Below are 21,600 nucleotides of genomic sequence, written 5' to 3'. Positions count from 1 at the left end.
GCAACCACAGTCTGCTCAGTCGCTGCCATATGCAAAGCATGACAAATTGTTCCTGAAACGTGCCACATTGAGGGATATCAACTCTTTCATCACATTCGTTCACATGGGCGTGGAGGGGGCGTTGCCCTCTTCAGTCAATATGAACTACACCCATCACGCCTGGATGCTTCAGTCCCAGCTGATGTGGAGGCATTATTGGTACGTGTTGTGCCACATGCCCACCCTCACCACACTGCTGCTATCATAATACTGTGTGGCACACCATCCACCTCGCTCACCCACCAGAGACATTCATATCAATCACCTCATTACCACTTCAGAGTTAGGTATCCATGTGCCAGACTAGTACTATGTGGGGATTACAACGAAATTGCCATCACTGATATCCAAGACCAGCTGCTACTATCACAAGCTGTGAACTTCTCTACACATGGTCAAATTACCCTTGACCTTATCTTAACTGACTTAGCGGACGAGTACCAACCACCTCAATGACCCCTACAGCTACAGGTCCCTCCGCAACCAAGTCATCCGTGAAATACTCACTGCAAAGAAGCTGCAACACCTGAAGCAGACCAACATCAGTCAGTCTCACTATAGTGCGTTATTCCCAGCTGAGAAGAGATACCTCACCCTCTCCTTAAGAGGTACAGCTGATTGGTTGTAGCAAATCTATCCGATTTCGTCCAAAAGTAATGCTGTATTTCTAAATTAATTTATTTATAATCGTTGTGACGACCGTTTCTGACGAAAAAGATATTTAGCTAAATTATATAAAGATACATACATTCATAATTTCAAACATGAGCACGTAGGAAGTTTATCAGAAATTTTATACATGAATTAACTGTTAAACTCTGGTAGCAAATTCACGCTTTCGGAGGATGCATTTAACATATACTTATTTTTACCCACAATAAAGAATACCAAGACAAATTACGTATCAGTAATACTACATTATGTAAAAACTAACATTTTAAAAGATCAGAATACTTGATCTACAAGTTTTTGTGTTTCATATGCGTTATTTTTCAATCAATCATTCTTAAGATTGCGAAGTTCGCACTGGGCCACTGCTTTCTTCTTGTTGAAGGTATCAGCTTTGATCCGAGACTGAGGGTTCTTCTGCCAGTCAGTTAGAGCAGCACCCTTATCATCGACAAGTACGTTAATTTCCAGGTAATTTTTCTCAACCCAGTTCTGGTGTATTCTTTCGATCTGGCCAAGGGTCTCTCTGCAGGTTTTTGTTATGACATTGTCGAGAATATCCCAATTGGCACCTGCATTTGGGTTGTTTGTTGTTGGGCTGTTTATCAGTGCATGTTTGAGTTGCTCTCTGAAAGCATGTGCTACCTATGGATCCTCCAGATGCTTAGTGTTAAAGCCTCTTCTAGAGGCTTGTTACGTTCGCCGTCTTTGGGCAACGTGAAGTGAGAGTTTGGCTCTGCCGAGCCGATGATCAGTGGTCTGAGCCATGCATCTCTTTCTCTGACAATGATGTAGTCACTGAGATGCTTGTGTTTGGATCGTGGGTGTTGCCACGAACCCTTGAACTTGTTGGCCTGCCTAAACAAGGTATTGGTAGTGATGTTGTGTGCAGTACACTTGCTGAGGAGGAGTAGACCATTGGGATTACACTTGCCTAGTCCATTTCACCCTATGATTCCCTGCCATATGTCAAGCATCTCTGCCAACTCTGGCAATGATGTCACCAAGGAGCACAACCTAATCTTCTCTGGGGATAGAGGCTAGTACTTTATCAACGTCGGCATAAAACGCCTCCTTGATGTCTTCTTCTGCATCCAGATTTGGGGCATATGCACTGATGAAGAAGGCATGATGTGAGTGATTCATGAGGAACTCGTTGATCCCAACTGGCATTTCAGTTAGCCTATGCAGGATGCATTGGTGGATAGTAAAGCTAACTCCATAAATGCCACATTCAGATTCTGTCAAGAAGTTTTCCGCCTTAGGAAGAAGTCTATAGGAGGAATCGAGCGTTAATATTGCCAGCTATGGACAGCAGTGAGATCCCATGGTCTCCATTACTCTTATAAATATTGAAGATGGAGGCGTTCTTATGATCTCAGGAGAATTCCTCCTTCATTCATATATTCACCAGGAGAGAGTAGAGACTGCTGGTAAGCAGAGGTCCTCCTGCTTTATACATCTCGGCTGGGATTTCATTAGGCCCTGTGGCTTGTTATTTTTCATCTGCTTGATGGCAGTAGCGACCTCATCCAGGGATGGAGGATAGCTGAGGAGGGTCAGCTTTGGGTGCTGAGGGACTTGCTGGGTAGTCAGTACATCCTCATCATTGTATCAGTTGAACAGGAAATGGTAGCACTCTTTTCAGCCCTGAAGGATGCCTTCTTCGTCTTTAGGGAGCTACTATAAGATGAGCAGAGGGGGGGCCGTGCCATGAGTAGTTGGGCCATAGACTGTTTTGATACTGCAAATTTTTGCGTTTGATACTCTTTATTTTTCCATCATTCGTCCTACAGATCGCAAAGTTTGCACTGGGCCATTGCTTCTTCTGGCGGAAGGTATCAGCTTTGGACCTAGACTAATAGTTGTTCTGCCAGTCAGTGATGAGAGCAAGTTTATCATTGACTAGTATGTCGATTTCCAAGTTCCTTAAGCAAACCAATCCTGGTGTTTTATTTCGATCTGGCCGAAGGTCTCGCTGCAGGTTTTTGTGTGTGGCAGCATTGAGGAAACCTCATTTGGCTCTCACATTTACTTTCTTTGTTGTTTGGTTATTTACCAGCCTATCATCGAGTTGGTCTCTGAAAGCACGTTCTCCCTCCTCATCCTCCAGTCGTTTGGTGCTAAAACCTTTTCTGGAAGCTTGTTATTTTTGCTGTTTTGAAGCAAAGTTATGGAAGAGTTTGGTTCAGATGAGCATGGCTCGGGCGATGAGGACATCTTTGCGATCACTTTCTCTGACAAGGATGTAGTCAATGAGATGCCAGTGTTTGGATTGTGGGTGTTACCAAGAACCCTTGAATGTGGCCCTGCCTAAATAAGGTGTTGGTGATAGTAAGGTTGTATTCAGCACACTTGCCTAGGAGGAGTAGGCCGTTGAGATAACACCTACCCACTCCGCTTTTTTTTATTGTTTTCTGCCATAAGTCAGCATCTCTGCTATCTCTGGCATTGAAGTCACCAAGGAGCACAACATTATCTTCACTGGGGATAGAGGTCAACGTAAAAGGCCTCCTTGATGTCATCCTCTGCATCCAGTGTTGGGGCGTATGCACTGATGAAGAAGGCAGGATGTGAGTAATTCACTGAGACTCAGAGCTTCATGAGGATGTCTTGTTCCCTAACAGGCATTTCGGTTAGCCTATGGTGGATCGATTGGCAAAAGGCAAAGCCAACTCCATAGATGCGATTTCCCTCTGCAATAGGCTTACCCCTCCAGAAGAAGGTACTGTTCTCTGAGTCGACCCTCTTTTGGGAGCCGGGGCTCACTAATAGCTGAGAGGTCGATGTTGTACCTAGACAATTCTTTTGCCACAACTGCAGTTCTTCTTTCAGGACTTTCATTTGTGCCAGTATCCAGAAAGGTCCTGACATTCCATGCAACGATCATAAGAGGTTGTGTTGCTTATTTTTGATTTGATATGTGATTATGTTTTCAACCACATTATGATGACCTTAGTGGGTGCAGTTTCTCAGTCAATTTTTTTTTAAGCATGTTAATTTAGGGCACCTTTTCTAGCCCTCTCCCATAGGGTGAGCAGAGTGTCTCCTGGAAAGGGCTGCTCAGTTGCACAGACAGGACCGAATTGTACTGCTGCCAAGGTCGCATTGCATAAACGACTATCTTATTTATGCAACCCATGTGCAGAGATGTGACTAGAGACTCCCGGCAGCCATCTCTGCCTGTCCCCGTCGCCACTCGTTCGTCACCATAGGACTTTTAGGGTATAGGGATTTGATGATGATGGAAAATATGATGAGCTGTATGATGGTTGCGCGAGAGTTAATTTATGTGGTGAGACAGGAGCGCAGGCTTTCTTTTTTCCTGGTCTAGTGGTGTAGGTAGCTGCATCAAATGGAGAGAGGGAGAGTTGCAATGGATTGCTGATAACCCAGTTTGTTGAGTTTCGCCTTAGTAGCCTGTCCTTCATGCATTACCTTCACCCGCTGGTATAGTCGTTGTGTTCCCATATTGGTCAACTTTTCTGCCTATACCGCTGTTGCGGTCTTACTGGAGTTCTGTAAGCATGTCTGCCCGATACGGGGCTACACTGCACATATTTCGTCCAGGGTTTACTCCCGTAATCTTATACCTACCAAGGTTAATCCACAAGGCAGCGGGGCAGTAGTTGGTGGGTGCCAGGGCGTATCTACATGGTGGGCCTATGCGCCGTACCTCTAGGCCCCACTGATGCTCTTAAATCCCCTGTTGGTCTTGCGTGGGGTTGAGAGGCACCCATTTACCGTGTGTTGCCACGAGGAGGCACACACACACGCACGCACGCACGCACGCACACCCACGCACACGCACATACACACACATCTATCAAATGTAAATCTGTAAATTTTCAGCCACCGGCTGCAACTCTATTAATAAACCGTTTATTATTATTATTATTATTATTATTATTATTATTATTATTATTATTATTATTATTATTATTATTATTATTATTATTATTATTATTATTATTATTATTATTACACACACACACACACACATACATTGTTCAGTTTACCACAAAGGTAACAAGAGACGAAATAACAAACATTACACTAAATGTTATGACGAGGAGGCACTACATGACCCTCCTGGCAAAGTGTCGACCATAAGAGCCCAGGCTTTCCATGCGTCCATCCCTTCGTCTGAAAGTTGTCAACGCGATAACTTGAACAAAAACAACGGATTTTAACCAAATTTGACTTATCGATATATCACAACACGATCTCAAACGAGTTCGATATTTTTTTTTTATTAACATGTGCATAGTTATGGTCCCACAGACTTCATTGTGGAGAGGATAAGTTAGGTTACATAGGTTAGGTTAGGTAAAATAAGTTTAGGTTAAATTAGGTTAAGTTAAATTTGGTTGAATTGGGCTAAATTAGGTTAGGTTTGGTTAGATTATATTAGGTTAGGTTAAATTACCTTAGGTTATATTACCTTGGGTTAAATTACCTTAGGTTAGACTGAGTTGGGTTAGGTTAGGTTAGTGGTACTTGGCTACTACTAATGTCACCCACTGCACTTTTATTTCAATTTAATTTCAGGGACAAATGTCAGTGTTGAAATATTGATAACACGAGAAGTGATACTTTACACTGAATTATTGTACACTGGATACATTTATTTTACATTTAATATATTACAGCACAATAAATACTGTTCATTGATATATTGCATTAGATATAATTCATTACATTTGATATATTATATCATATTAGATATTTTACATTATATTGGATATATTACCCTGGAAATACTATATTACAAACGGATAATAATGCAGTGCTTATTTACTCTAGATTTATTAATTTAAATGTATGAAATAAGATATATTTCACTTTATATTTTATCCAGATTAATTATATTAGACATTTTAAAGTGAATGAATCACTTGACACTAAATATATTAAATGACCTTGGTTATAATCGAAGCATATTCTACTCATGATAACTTACCCAGTACTTTTATTTCACATAATATGTATGTACGCCTTATGTGTGCATGTATATATACCCACATACATGCATATCATACATATATACATGCTCACATATAAGAACATAAGAACATACGAAAATAAGGAGTCTGTAATAGGCCGGTTGGCCTGTGCATGGTAGCTCCTGTCGAGAGTTACTACCACTCTCTAACATCTATGAATCTATCCAGCCTCCTTTTGAAACTTCCAGCGTTCCAGCATACCTAAATATTCACACACACACACACACACACACACACACACACACAATCACATATGGCCTGCAGGGATAAAAAGCGTATCTCACACACGTTAAGGTCACCAAGTCTATTATTGTGTGAAAGTAGATTAAACTTTTTTGTAAAGTTGAAGCAATAAAATCTAAGTTTATGAATAACATTGATTGATAGTTATTGAGAGTCTGGATATGGAAATAAAGATGTCACTACTTCTATTACTATACTACTACTGCTGCTGCTGCTGCTGCTGCTGTTCTTTTAGTTTGGCCTCCAGCTTCCCCTTATAATCCATACGTCGTAAGATGTTCATCACACCATATCTCCTGTTATTTTCTCGAACACGGCGGCGCTTGGCAGTACATAAGCACCCTGGAACCTGATACCTTCTTCTTCACTTTCTGGAGGGTGTTTATCCTTCAGAAGCTGTATGGTCTCTCTGTTTATTGGCAACACCCACCTGAAGATTCCTCTATGAGAGATCTTATTGCTGAGGTAAATTTTCCATATCTCATCTTGTTACCAAAATGCATGGTGACGTCATCACTTACTTCCTTCTGTCTCCTGAAATGTTCATCCACTCCTGCAGTGCTTTTGCCTCACTTACGAGATCATCCAGGTCCCCCTTCTTTCGTATTGTTAGTCTTTTTTTTATTATTGTCACATTCTTCTTCTACTACTACTACTACTACTACTACGAATAATAATAATAATAATAATAATAATAATAATAATAATAATAATAATAATAATAATAATAATAATAACTATCACCATCAGCAACATTATCAGACACCATCACTATCACACACCATCATCACACACCAACACTACTATACATCATCACCATCACTCTCACCATTTCACACAGTCACCATTACCATTATCATCACTATTACACACCATCTATATCACACACCATCATCATCAGCATCACCATCATACACCATCAGCATCACCATCACACACCATCAGCAACATACACCACAACCGTCATACACTCACAACCCATCACTATCACACACCCTTACATGCCAGCATCATCACACACCACCACATGCCATTCACAAACCATCACCATCTTCATCACACACCATCAGTATCACCATCACACAACATCATATACCATTACTATCACCATCACACACCATTGCCATCGCACACCATTACCACCACACACCCTTACCATCACATACCATCACCATCACACTCCATGACCGTCACCACTACACACCATTACCATTATACATCATCACCATCACACGCCATCACCATCATCATCACACACTATCACCATCACACGCCCTCACTACCAATAACACACATCACCACATGCCATCCCCTTCACCAACCATCACACACCATCACCATCCCACACCACCACATACCATTACCATCACTATTACACACCATCATACACCATTACCGCCACCATTATACACTCACCATCACCATCATCCACCATCATCACCATCCACCATCTCCATCACATACCATTACCATCATCATTACATGCCATAACTATCACACACAATCAGCATCACCCATCATCACCATCACACGCCATCATTATCATTACACACCATCACCATCAAACACCATCACCATCAGTCACCATCACTCACCATCACTCACCATCACACACCATAACCATCTGCATCATCATCACACACCATAACCATCTGCATCATCATCACACACCATCACTCACCATCACACATCACCATCTACATAACCATCCCACCCCATTACCATTACACACCATCAACATCACCACCATCACCATTACACACCATCACCATCACCACCATCAGTATTACACACCATCACCATCACCACCATCAGCATTACACACCATCACCATCTGCTTCACCATCACACAGCATCACCATCACACAGCATCACCATCACACACCATCACCATCACACACCATCACCATCAAACACCATCACCATCTTCATCACCATCACACAGCATCACCATCACACACCATCACCACCACATACCATCACCATCTGTACCACCATCACAGACCATTATTGTCACACACCATCACAATCTGCATCACCATTACCATCACGCAGAATCAACACCATCTGGATCACCACTACACACCATCATCATCAAACACCATAACCATCACACACAATCACCTTTTGCATCACCACCACACACCTTCACTCACCATTACACACCATCACAATTTACATCACCACCACACACCATCACCATCTGTATCACCATCAAAGCCCATTACTGTCACACACCATCACACATCATCACTGCATCATCATCACACATCATCATCATCTGCATCAACATCACACATCATCACACATCATCATCATCATCTGCATCAACATCACACACCATCACATATCATCATCATCTGCATCAACATCACACACCATCACATATCATCATCATCTGCATCAACATCACACACCATCACACATCATCATCATCTGCATCAACATCACACACCATCACACATCATCATCTGCATCAACATCACACATCATCACATATCATCATCATCTGCATCAACATCACACACCATCACACATCATCATCATCTGCATCAACATCACACACTATCACAGAACGCCTGTAAACACGCACTAATATATGCTCATGGTATTACTACCATCCTGTCTTGGGTTACGAGAGAGAGGAGAGGAGACACCACACAGGAATAACCCATTTACAACAACAACGAACCTCTCTCTCTCTCTCTCTCTCTCTCTCTCTCTCTCTCTCTCTCTCTCTCTCTCTCTCTTTTCTCTCTATTATATCTCTCCATGTCTTTTCTCTCACTCTTATTTCTCTTTATCTTTCTCTATGCATCTTTCTCTTTATCTTGCTACATCAAAACGGATGGATCACTCCTCTCTGTTTGTCTCTTTTATCTGTGTATGTATGTATGTATGTATGTATGTATGTACATCAAAGTGGCTATCTGTATCCGTTTCTTGCATTATTTTTCTCTCTTCTTCTCTCTCTATCTATTTATCTAACTATTTCTTCCAACATCAGAGAGAATGGCATACTCTGTCTTTCTTTGTCTCTTTTCTCTCCCTTTGTCTCTGTCTATCTATCTGTATGTCTCTCTCTATTTCTTTCTCTCTCTCTCCTTTTCTCTCTTTCTCGGTTCCTGATCACCTACACACTCTGTCTTTCCTTTTCTCTTTTTCTCTCTTGTTATCTGTCTCTCTGTCTCTGTCTCTCACCCTCCCCGATCTCCATACAGCGCCAGATACCTTGCCAATACCACATTCATACACACAAAAATGGGAAAAGTTAGATGATGCAATCACTCTTTGTCACAGTTCTGCTGCAGTATTACGTAACAACTGTATACACAACCACCTCCGTATTTATACAAACGAATCTTCATATCTCAGTGTTGATGTGTCGTATCTTGGGGTTGATGTGTCATATCTTGGGGTTGATGTGTCGTATCTTGGGGTTGATGTGTAGTATCTCGGGGTTGATGTGTCGTATCTGGGGGGTTGATGCGTCATATTTCGTAGTTGATGTGTCGTATCTCGGGATTGATGTGTTGTATCATGGAGTTTATGAGTGTTATCTCGGGGTTGATGCGTCATATTTCGGGGTTGATGAGTTATATATCTTGGTTGATGCGACATATATCGTAGTTGATGTTTCATATCTGGGGATTGATGGGTCATATCTCGGCGTTGATGCGTCATATATCGTAGTTGATGTGTGTTATCTTGGGGGTGATGCGTCATATATCGTAGTTGATGTGTGTTATCTTGGGGGTGATGCGTCATATATCGTAGTTGATGTGTGTTATCTTGGGGTTGATGCGTCATATCTGGGGGTTGATGCATCGTATCTCGCGGTTGATGCGCTTTATTTTGTGTTTGGTGAGTCGTACCTCAGGGTTGATGTGTCATATCTCGGGATTGATGCATCGTATCTCGAGGTTGATGCGTCGTATTTCGTGGTTGAAGCGTCACTTTACGAAGTTTGTTATAGAGGTTTACAAGAGCCCTCATAACGATCAGTATTAACCGAGATTGTCCCACTTACTGAGAAGTTGATGAGAGACATTACATAAACTATGAGAGGCTGAAGACTGTTGTGTTCAAGATGGGCGGTCCTCTCTCTCACCTCGGCAGTAAGAAGAATGGCTAACTATGATACGGGAGAACGAGGCGATTATTTTTTTCTCCTGATCGTTAGTAGAATTGTTATTGCGACGCACACACCACACACATACACAGCCCTGATGGCGCTCCCAGTTTGAGCAGCCAGGCCGCGTCTGTTTGCCCCCCCCTCCCCCTGCTATATCCCAACACCCTGCCAGCCTTACTACACCCGGATTTGTTCAGCAAAACATTTAAGTGATCAGTGAACGATTGACTACCAAACAGTGCTCCAAGAGTGCACTCCAAGGAAAAGCACAAAAACACAGCAGTGTAATACTGAGTGTTACAAGACTAGCGAGGTCATCCTAAAACTGTATCTTGCTCTTGTGAGACCACACCTGGATTACGCAGTTCAGCTCTGGTCACCGTATTACAGAATGGATATAGAATCCTTGGAAAGAAGTCAGAGGAGAATGACAAGACTAATCCCGGGCATTAGGAACCTTGAGTATAGAGACAGGTTAAAGCATCTTAATTTGCACTCCCTTGAGAGACGTAGAGCGAGGGGCGACCTGATAGAGGTGTATAAATGGAAGTCAGGGCTAAACAAAGGGGACATTACAAAGGTACTCAAATTATCCAACCAGGAGCGAACTCGTAACAATGGTTTTAAATTAGACAAATTTAGATTTAGGCGTGAAATAGGTAAACACTGGTTTGGAAACAGAGAAGTGGATGAATGGAACAAGTTACCAAATATCATCATTAACTCGAATACGCTGAATTGCTTCAAACATAGGTTGGATGCTCATATGAGCAATAGGGGTTGGGTGTAAACGGGACTGCTCAGTATGGGCCAATAGGCCCGCTGCAGTTTCCTCCATTCTTATAATGTATACAGCCTGAACAACATCAACCTAGAGAAGTCGACTTGTGAAAGAGACCTAGGGGTACTTGTAAGCCCGGACCTACGGCCTAGAAAACAGTGCGTTAATGTTCGAAATAAGGCAAACAGAGTATTGGGTTTTATATCTAGAAGTGTAAGTAACAAGAGTGCAGAGGTCGTATTGCAACTATATCTTGCGCTAGTTAGGCCGCACCTCGATTATGCGGTTCAGTTCTGGTGCCCCTATTATAGAATGGATATAAATTCACTAGAGTCGGTGCAGCGAAGAATGACAAAAATGATTCAGGGACTTAGAAACCTTCCATATCAGGATAGGTTAAAGAAACTTAACTTGCATTCCCTAGAAAGACGAAGAGTGCGGGGAGATATGATAGAAGTGTTTAAGTGGGTGAAAGGAATCAATAAAGGGGATATAGATAAAGTTCTTATAATATCCGAGCAGGATAGGACTCGGAGCAACGGATTCAAGTTGGATAAGTTTAGGTTTAGGAGGGAGATAGGAAGAAACTGGTTCACAAATAGGGTGGTGGACGAGTGGAACAAGCTTAGCAACTTTGTAGTCAGTGCGGGAACTCTGGAAAGTTTCAAAAGGAGGCTAGATAGATTCATGGATGATAGAGAGTGGTAGTAACTCTCGACAGGAGCTGCCATGCACAGGCCAACCGGCCTATTGCAGACTCCTTATTTTCTTATGTTCTTATGTTAACCTGACCTGACATCACGGCTTCACCCGACCTAACCTAAAGGATGGAGCACACCTGCACTGCCCCAAGCTACTGTCCTGGCCACGTGGCCACACACCTGCCCAACCGCATCCTGCCCACACGAGCACGAACTGATTGCTCTAAGAACAACCCAGTCCCAACCATTGTAAAAATTATCAACACCTAATTATTATATACCATATTTGTATCACTTATGTTACTTGTATTTAATTTGTAAATCAAGAGACCCATTCCCCAATTATGTAATTGTATATTTTCAGGCTTCCGGCTGCCATGCTCTTTCAATAAGCCGTTAATTATTTTTATTATTATTTTAATATTACACACACACACACACACACACACACACACACACACACACACACAGGAAGGAAAGGATGATGCCTTCTAACACGATATCGAAAACCTCTAAAAGCAATCATCTCAGCTGGTCGTTATCAAGTAGTGAGGAGCAAGAGAGAGAAGATCCGCTACACTAATTACACAATTAGGTAAATTAAGTTGGCTGTTTAGTGTCTGTCGATAACCAGGACGCGACGAAGAAGAGGCGCCGTCTTGAGGTGCCACAGCCACCAATACCCCTGACGAAACTTTCTCCCGAATCGCCAGAAGAATTATGAGGGAGATACTGAGAGAGATACGAAGGGAGATACTGAGGAAAATAGGATGAGATATAGAAGACTCTGGTTATTAGAACTTACGGCCACATTCCGGCCAGAACTAATACGAAAGACATAAAGGATGGATCATAGAAGGAATAGGAGGTCCTTTAAGAGGTCCTTACCAGAGGCGAGGGAGGAAAGAGAGGCCGCCGACATCTCATCCCCCTGGGCATTGTAGTGGCGCACGTCGTCAACATCCTGGTGTTGCTGGTCCACCTGCAGGAGAGACAAGGCTGTAGAGGTCAACATCCTGGTCCATCTGGTCCACCTGCAGGAGAGACAAGGCTGTAGAGGTCAACATTCTGGTCCATCTGGTCCACCTGCAGGAGAGACAAGGCTGTAGAGGTCAACATCCTGGTCCATCTGGTCCACCTGCAGGAGAGACAAGGCTGTAGAGGTCAACATTCTGGTCCATTTGCTCCACCTGCAGGAGAGACAAGGCTGTAGAGGTCAACATTCTGGTCCATCTGGTCCACCTGCAGGAGAGACAAGGCTGTAGAGGTCAACATTCTGGTCCATCTGGTCCACCTGCAGGAGAGACAAGGCTGTAGAGGTCAACATCCTGGTCCATCTGGTCCACCTGCAGGAGAGACAAGGCTGTAGAGGTCAACATTCTGGTCCATCTGCTCCACCTGCAGGAGAGACAAGGCTGTAGAGGTCAACATTCTGGTCCATCTGGTCCACCTGCAGGAGAGACAAGGCTGTAGAGGTCAACATTCTGGTCCATCTGGTCCACCTGCAGGAGAGACAAGGCTGTAGAGGTCAACATCCTGGTCCATCTGGTCCACCTGCAGGAGAGACAAGGCTGTAGAGGTCAACATTCTGGTCCATCTGGTCCACCTGCAGGAGAGACAAGGCTGTAGAGGTCAACATTCTGGTCCATCTGCTCCACCTACAGGAGAGGAAAGGCTGTAGAGGTCAACATTCTGGTCCATCTGGTCCACCTGCAGGAGAGACAAGGCTGTAGAGGTCAACATTCTGGTCCCTCTGCTCCACCTGCTCCACAAGATTATCCAGAGAGAGAGAGAGAGAGAGAGAGAGAGAGAGAGAGACTCTCTTACTGCACTACCAGAAGAGAGAGACAACCCCTTGCTTCACTGCTTAGAGAGAGAGAGAGTGTGTGTGTGTCTCTTACTACACCTGAAATAAACAAAAATATGAAATCCAGGTAATCACTGTTATTAGGTCTCATTTGCATAATTAAGTCGAGAGCTTCAACCACTACTAAGGTACAGTATTTGTAATGTCTGAAATAAGTAAGGGATACCTGGAGATTAGACCACAGCTTAAGATTAACCATTCTAAACTTAACCTAACATAACCTAACGTTAACCTATCTGTAACTGATTCACTGACTCACTCATTCAGTAATTGACTCCTTGGCTCACTTACTGACTGACTGACTGACTCCCTCACTCACTCACTCACTCACTCACTAATTGAATCATTGATATCACTGATTCACTGACTTACTGACCGATTTATTCATTAATTGACTCATTTAATCGCTGACTCACTGACTGGTTCATTCATTAATTGACTCATTGATTCACAGACTCACTAACTACAACTATCTCTGGTACTAACCTTGACAATATTCTCCTTGATAAAGTCACCAATACTAAGACCTTCGGGCATCTCGGCCAAGGGTGCTGTAAGCCTCTGACATGCGTCCTGTGCTACGTCTGGCAGAGCTCCCTCATTCTCGTCTGTGTGAGAGTGAGGGTGAACAAGTGAGGAGAGTAAGTGAGTGTGAACGAGAGAGTGAAGAAGGAAGTGTAGGTGAGTGAGGAAGCATGACTGAGAGCAAGAGTGAGAGTGAGACAGAGTGAAAGGAAGAGTGAAGGAAGTGTTCGGGAGAGAAGTGTGTGAGTGAGTGATTGAGAGGATGAGGGAAACTGAGGAAGGCAGTGTAGGCGAATGAGAGAGAATGAGTGAGAGTAAGAGTGGGTGTGAGAGAGAGTGAGTGAATAAGGAAGAGTGTAATAATAATAATAATAATAATAATAATAATAATAATAATAATAATAATAATAATAATAATAATAATAATAATAATAATAATAATAATAATAATAATAATAATAATAATAATAATAATAATACCTTGCATTTCTTATTCATATATTATAATGTAAGATTACATATTAAAGCACATGCCATATTATAAAATTAAGGCAGATAAGCCACTAAATTACTTGGGTCACAGGACCATTCTACATTATTGTCTGCATTCTGTTTAGTTGTTAAAAGCTGGTATTACTTCGAAGTCTTTGGATGCATGTTCACAATGTATTTATATGGAACTGTCATAGTCAACTGTCAGCAGAAGGTAGCAAAGGTTTGTCTACATGATTCTGGTCTGTTAACCAAAGCTGTTATTTCAGAACGTGAGTCTGATTAATGGGCCTCGGGATTGAAGCACTGCTGGAAGATGAGGAATATTCATTAGTGGCTGTGAAACTGTCTCTATTCTGTCTGTCTGTCTGCCTGTCTGTCTGTCTCACTCCTCTTTCTGTTTCATACACATCTGTTGAAGCCTAGTTTTCACCGCAACACTTCTCCTACCCACCATTTCCTCATCTACCCTCAGCTCCCCCTTCTTTCCCTCCCTTCTCCCTTCTAACATCCACCACCACTTCCTCACCTACTTTCACTTCCCTCTCCCCTCCCCACTTCCCATCTCCTATTTCTCCGTCCTACCCTCTCTTTTTACCTTCTTCCCTCTCTCATTCCTTCCTCTCCCCTCCTTCCCCCCGTCACTAGTCTCCCCTCCTTCCCCCCGTCACTCTCCTCCCCCTCATATATGCCACATTAAAACACAACTTCTCAAAACAACATTGGAAATCGTTGAGGTCATTTCGCGAAAGATATTTTTTTCTCCGGTGTCATGGTGAAGTTTAGAAGATTCCTTGCAAGACGCTGGTCATGATCACCAGCGAGTTGTGAGGTGTTGAGTTTTTCTTGCCTCGTAGTGTGTGTGTGTGTGTGTGTGTGTGTGTGTGTGTGTGTGTATGTGTGTGTGTGTGTGTGTGTGTGTGAGAGTGTGAGTGTGTGTGTGTGTGTGTGTGTGTGTATGTGTGTGTGTGTGTGTGTATGTGTCTGTGTGTGTGTGTGTGTGTGTGTGTGTGTGTGTGTGTATGTGTGTGTGGTATACGTGTGTGTGTGTATATGTGTGTGTGTGTGTGTGTGTGTGTGTGTGTGTGTGTGTGTGTGGTGTGTGTGTGTGTGTGTATATATATGTGTGTGTGTGTGTTGGTATATGTGTGTGTGTGTATGTGTGTGTGTGTGTGTGTGTGTGTGTGTGTGTGTGTGTGTGTGTGTGTGTGTGTGTGTGTGTATGTGTATATGTGTGTGTGTGTGTGTGTGTGTGTGTGTGTGTGTGTGTGTGTGGGTATGTGCAGCATTATAACACTAAATAATTCCGAAAATTATACTACAATAATCCCAACATTATGCCATAATAATTCCCAACATTATTACACTAATAATTCCTTACATAAAATAAATACTTTCCAACATCACACTGGTATAATTTCAATATAGTTACTTTAATAAAATACCAAGATAAAAACGAAGAGTTGTTTTAATTAAGAGCCATTAGGCTCCAGTAATAATCCAATTAATAATTAGGTTTGAGCGACTAAGGATTATTAATTATCAAAGCTCTCGTTTATGTAAAATCTTTCTGTATAAATTATATTTGTAGGAATATTTTACGCAAGGGGTAAAGACCACGCGGTGATGACGTGGAAAATATTTACTTTCTTGTCTTATTTGTGTCATTTTGTTTCGTTTATCTTTTGTTTTTGTGCCGAGGAAGGGGTAGGAGGGTGTTGGGGAGGGGGAGGTTAGGGAGGGTATGGGAAGGAGGAGTGTGGGGATAGGAGGAGAGAGGTGGAGGAGAAGGATATAAGGTATGGGTCAGAAGGATAGGGAGGGGAGGGGTGAAGAGGGCAAGGATGGGGAAAATAAGGGGAAGTAGGGGCGGAATAGAGAAGGTGGTGAGAAGAAGAAGAGCTGAGAGGGGTTGAAAAGAGGGGAAAGGGGATTCAAAGGGATAAGGGAAGGTGAAGGAGAGGAGGGAGGGCTATGAAAGGAAGGGAGGAGAGAAGAGGAAGGTTGACAGGGATGTTGGGAGATGGGTGGGATATGAGAGAGGGGGAGAAGGGAGAGAGACAGGTGATGGGAAGAAAGAAGTTGGATGAGGAAAATTATATATCTTATTTACAATTTACAGCCTGTGTATATGTAATTAACTAGTTTACAACTTCCAACAAATAGTAGCGTCATACTACAATTAACCAACAACACACAGTAAACAACCTATAATAACTTACCTCCAACGAGATAACCGTCAGGAGTAACTTGTAGGAACTTGAGGTCGAAGTGGGTGACGTCTTTCTCGCCAAAACCCTCCACGTCTGTTCCTCCCATCGTCTCCTTCACCAGTTCCCGGTCAAGGTCTGGGTACGAGATGGACTTCCTGCCTCGACGGGCCAGACACAGGATCACTATGACCAGTACTGAGGGATGAGGGAGATTACCTGAACATTAGACCCTCCAGTTGATGAGTAACCTAACCTAACCTAACCTTACTTAACTTAACTTTACCTAACCTAACCTAACCTAACGTAACTTAATCTAACCAAACCTAATCTAAATTAACATAATTTTCTTAACTTAAACTAACCTAACGTAATGTACCCCCTCCCCCTCCCCAGATAGCACAAGACTTTCTTTGGCTTCTGGTCAACATTATAATTATGATTCTTATTCAGGCTTTAATTGTGCATAATTTTCCTAAGTTAGCTTCCAGAGTAAAGACAAATCATTATCCTTCCAGATCATGAAGCTAATTACAAATATCTATAAAGGTTGTCAGTTTACATTTTAGTCATTATAAAACCTTCCTTAAACTACTTTCGTCACCAAAGAAGAAGACTAACGTAGGAGACACAGGAGGCTGGCGAGGATGATGATGATGGACTGCTGACCAAGTACGACTCGGGAGGTCCTAGGAGCGTCGCACGGCTGAAAGGTCTGCTTGCTGAAGTCTGTGGCATTTAGGTCGTAGATATAGTCGTTGTGACGCACCTCGAGGACGCAGCCGCTGAAGGGGTATATAGCTGGAGGTACCATAGTCCAGCCGTAGGAAGTCGCTAACTGTGGGAAGCTCACCATGGCTGCCACGCCCCCGATCTGTAAGGGTCCCTGGACGTTGAGTAAGTGACTGGGTGTGCCGGAGAGCCTCGCTAGGGGCACGGTCTTCTTGCAAGGATCTACCGTGTCCATCGTGGCGTTGATACCACAGTTAATGATCTCAACAGTGATGCTGCCTTCGTTCCAAGAGATGGTGTACTCGAAAGCTTGGTCGGTGCAAGGTTCTATTGGTATGGAGATGTTGAGAGTTCCTGTCCCCAAGTCTAGGAACGTCTCCACCACCCAACCTTGGAGGACGACGTAGAGAAAGTCTCGAGGGTAGAGTGGCCAGGGAGACAACACCGTCGGTCCAGTGTACAAGAGGACGCCACTCTCGTCGTTGGTCTCAAAGATGACAGAGAGGAACGAGTGCTCGCACACCGTCAGAGGCTCATACCAGGCGAACCCTCTCTCGAACCTCGCCGTCAAAAGCTCACACCGTGGACCGTAGTTACTACCGTCCAGACAACTACAAGTGAGCGTGTTGTTCTTCACTGAACATGTTCCTCCGTTGTAGCAGAACCCGGAGAAGCACACAGAGGGCAGAGGCTCCAGGGCTCCACAGTCGCAGGCGTAGTCGTCGTCGATGTCGACCCCGACGACCGTGGCCGTGTCGCTGGAGATGACGAGGGGCGACGTCAGGTTGGGACGCATAGTGTGTTGACAGCTCTTTGTGCCACAAGGGGAGGTGACCTCATATAGGCACAGGTTGATATCCACGAGGGGGATGTCCACGCCCAGGGCCTCCGAGACCTGTGAGGGAGACACACACGACTGGCGATTTTAGATGTGAAAGTAAACTCGTATCAGAGGTTACAAATGTGGATAAAGAAAGGTCATTAACTTTCTATCCCACATATTTCTTTTTATGGTTACCCCTCGTGTATGAGAATGGCCGGCCCTAGGGCCACCTAAACGTGAATTTGTTTAAGGTGTAGAAAAAGTCGCCAACACGATGACCACACTCTAAGTTAAAGAGTTGCATGACACAGTGTCAAAGAATTATACAACAAGACCGGACAACTGGCCAACTGCACTGACTAACCATTATCCCGAAATATGATCCGCAAATTGATTACCATACAGGTTCCTAAATACTGCTTAGCAGACACAAGCAAATGGCTTCAAGAAACTTACCCACAGTTTCACCCTGCCCGGGAATCAAACCCGAAATCACTCACTTACAAGACCAGCATGCTGCCCATTACAAAAGAGGTAGCCACACACACACATACACACACACACACACACACACACACACACAAACACACACACACACACACACACACACACACACACACACACACACACACACACACACACACACTACTACTACTACTACGTGGCCTCCAGCCTCCCCCAATAGCCACACCTTCGCCACCATTTATTTACCTTAATATTAAATATCCTAATACATAAGAAGCTATCCTATCTGTGTTAAATTAGTTGAGCCGCAGATCTATGCGGCATTCAGTGACTGTAGCCTCATAGTCAATATCTGCAGCAGTTGTCGGAGTAGGGGCAGAAGCTCTCGTTCCCCTGAGGCAGAGCAAAGCCGACCGAAGGAGAGAGAAGGACAGTCGACATCTCATCCAGGCTGTAACATAACTTCTGGGCTGCTGCTTCTGTTCGGAGATCAGCTCCGCGAGTCTGGCGTAGAAACATCTTGCACTTGGGCCCACATCCCACCAGAGGTTGTGAACACTAGAGGAGTGAAGCTGCCTTGATCAACGTTTTGAATTCTCTCCCCATATGCCCTTCTCTTGTCGTTCTCGTTCCTCCTATGTGCAGCATCGAGAGCTAGGTTACGGTGACATCTGGCGTAGAAACATCTTGCACTAGGGCCTTCCCACCAGAGGTTGTGAACACTCGAGGAGTGAAGCTGCCTTGATCAACGTTTTGAATTCTCTCCCCATATGCCCTTCTCTTGTCGTTCTCGTTCCTCCTATGTGCAGCATCGAGAGCTAGGTTACGGTGACAAGCGGCCATGGGATAAAAAATCCTTGATGTCGAAGAAAGCTCGCTTGTCCCTCAGCCCAGAATCCTCGAGCACTGACGTCCACACGGGCTTCGCGATGTGTTTGAAGTCCTGTGTTGGAAGATTCACATCCAATGGAAGGAGGGTCGGTTCTACCATGACGTCCCGGCAGATTTCCTTCCAACATATTTGCTGTGAGATCCCTACCTCGTCATGCCTCATGCATATGGAAGCCCCCTTCTGCAGACCATGGCGTGATCGCCATCATAGAAGAGCCACACACGCATTGGGAGGGCAAACCATCTACTGGCCAACCGTACCTTAGAGCAATGGCATCTGTAAATTCTTGTTTGTTAAGGCTGAAACCATTTGCCCTTATCGGTAACGTAGTTAACCAGTTCGAGGCGCCCACCTCCTGCGCTATAGCTACTTTTTTTGTCCAATTTTCTGGAACCTGCAGCAATAGTTGCTGCAACATGTCATTTTGGCAGTGCTGCCGATCTTTTGTAATGGACCTACGGATCTTATTTACTTGGCTGGTGTCCACTTCCCCTGTTGCATTCTGGGCTATTATGTGGTCAGTGAGGGCTGCCGTGAGCTTTAGTGAATTTTGGTGTTCAGTGTCAGCAATCTCCTCTGGATTAGTTAGTCCCATCCCTCCCAGTCTTGGTGGAAGTGCAAGAAGTGTTCTTTCTACTGGGGTTAAGTCAGGGTGTTTCGCTAGTTTGGGAATGAACTTGACACTGATAGCTTCTTCCAGAGGGTGGAGGAGGGGTCCGATCTCAGGGATGGTACGCATCAGGTAGTTCCAGCGATGCTTGACTCCATGGGTGAATGCTGCAAAGGCCGCATGTGGCTCTGTGTTAGCAATCTCAGACAGAGCTTGGATTTCGCTAACCCACTCATTCACCTTTCCAGCTACGTACTCGGTCTTGAAGTCCGTAGTGCCAATTACTGCGCCTAGATGTCTTTGGCTCTCCTTAGTTATTTTGACCTCACTTCGGCCAAAAACCTCCAATGCCCGTTCATAATGTTCTGGCTTCACGATGAGGAAGGACTTGCTGGCGTTTGGGTGGTACCCTATTTTTGGACCTCGCGATGTTACCAGGTCCCACCACTTTTTGATGCACTCCACTTTTCCTGCTCCTGTAAGGTCATCAGCATATGCCACTTGTTTGACCCCAGTTGTTTCAAATTTTATTTCTTGTTGGAGCACTGCTACTACTACTACGACTACGACTACTACTACTTTGCTGTAAATCGGAATCGAGTATGATGATCATCCAACTATGATAATATGATATGAGTTATTAATGATGTCACCTTCGTTAATGAGCTCTGCGGTGACTAGAGAGACCGATGAGGGACCGGCAGGGTCGTACACAGATGTTGCAAGTGTGAAGGGCTACGTCCAGTGTGGGAGGGGCGAGCGGCAGCGCCTTTCCGGCGTTGGAGCTTGCCTGTCTCTGTATGCAGTTGGACGAACTCAAAAGTATTGACACCTTCTCGTGTTGTGCTCCTCCAAGCGTTATGGTGTGGAGTAGTCGTCTCCCAGGTGAGAGTCGATTTGGTACTTAAAAATATTCTTATACCTTTTCAGTTGCCCGCCAGCCTTACGTTTACTATTTGCTAGGTGACTGTAAAGTAGCTACTTTGGCAGTCTACTGTCGGCCATGCAGGTAACATGGCCAGTCCAACATAGTGTTCATGGAAAATGGTAGCCTCGATTCTCCTACAATTGGTGTCAGCAAGAATACTGGCATTTGTTCTCTTGTCTTCCCAGCAAACTCGGAGGATGGAATGTACACTACGTTGGTGAAAGTTGGTGAAAGTTTTCGAGGCCCTTTAGGTTCTTCCTGGATGTGACCCATGTCTCGCTGCCGTATAACAGAGTGGGGAGGACTACTGTTCGATATACGTGCAGCATTGTAGATAATTTTAGCTCCCTACAGCTGAAGACACGGGTATGGAGTCTGCCAAAGGCTTGAAATGCACATCTGATCCGATGTTGGATCTCTTCATCGACATCTGTGGTGGTGGGCAGGTGGGAGCCGAGATACCGAAAGTAGGTAACATTGGA

At 44.0% G+C, this 21,600-nt stretch overlaps 1 protein-coding gene across 1 annotated transcript in view; it reads right to left on the bottom strand.

The window, feature by feature from the left end:
- Positions 1–21,600, bottom strand: part of LOC121867239 (neural-cadherin-like) — a gene marked incomplete at its 5' end in the record, with an annotated part of 59,917 nt that overhangs the window by 2,749 nt on the left and 35,568 nt on the right. The window contains 4 exon segments of the mRNA XM_042367091.1: positions 12,463–12,556; positions 13,928–14,049; positions 16,681–16,866; positions 17,290–18,295. Coding sequence (XP_042223025.1) covers positions 12,463–12,556; positions 13,928–14,049; positions 16,681–16,866; positions 17,290–18,295 — 1,408 coding nt within the window.

This window comes from Homarus americanus, unplaced genomic scaffold (genome assembly GCF_018991925.1).
Source record: "Homarus americanus isolate GMGI-L3 unplaced genomic scaffold, GMGI_Hamer_2.0 scaffold6317, whole genome shotgun sequence".
NCBI lineage: Eukaryota > Metazoa > Arthropoda > Malacostraca > Decapoda > Nephropidae > Homarus > Homarus americanus.
The sequence above is the reverse complement of the archived record's forward strand: the minus strand, read 5'-3'. Positions and strand labels throughout refer to the sequence as shown.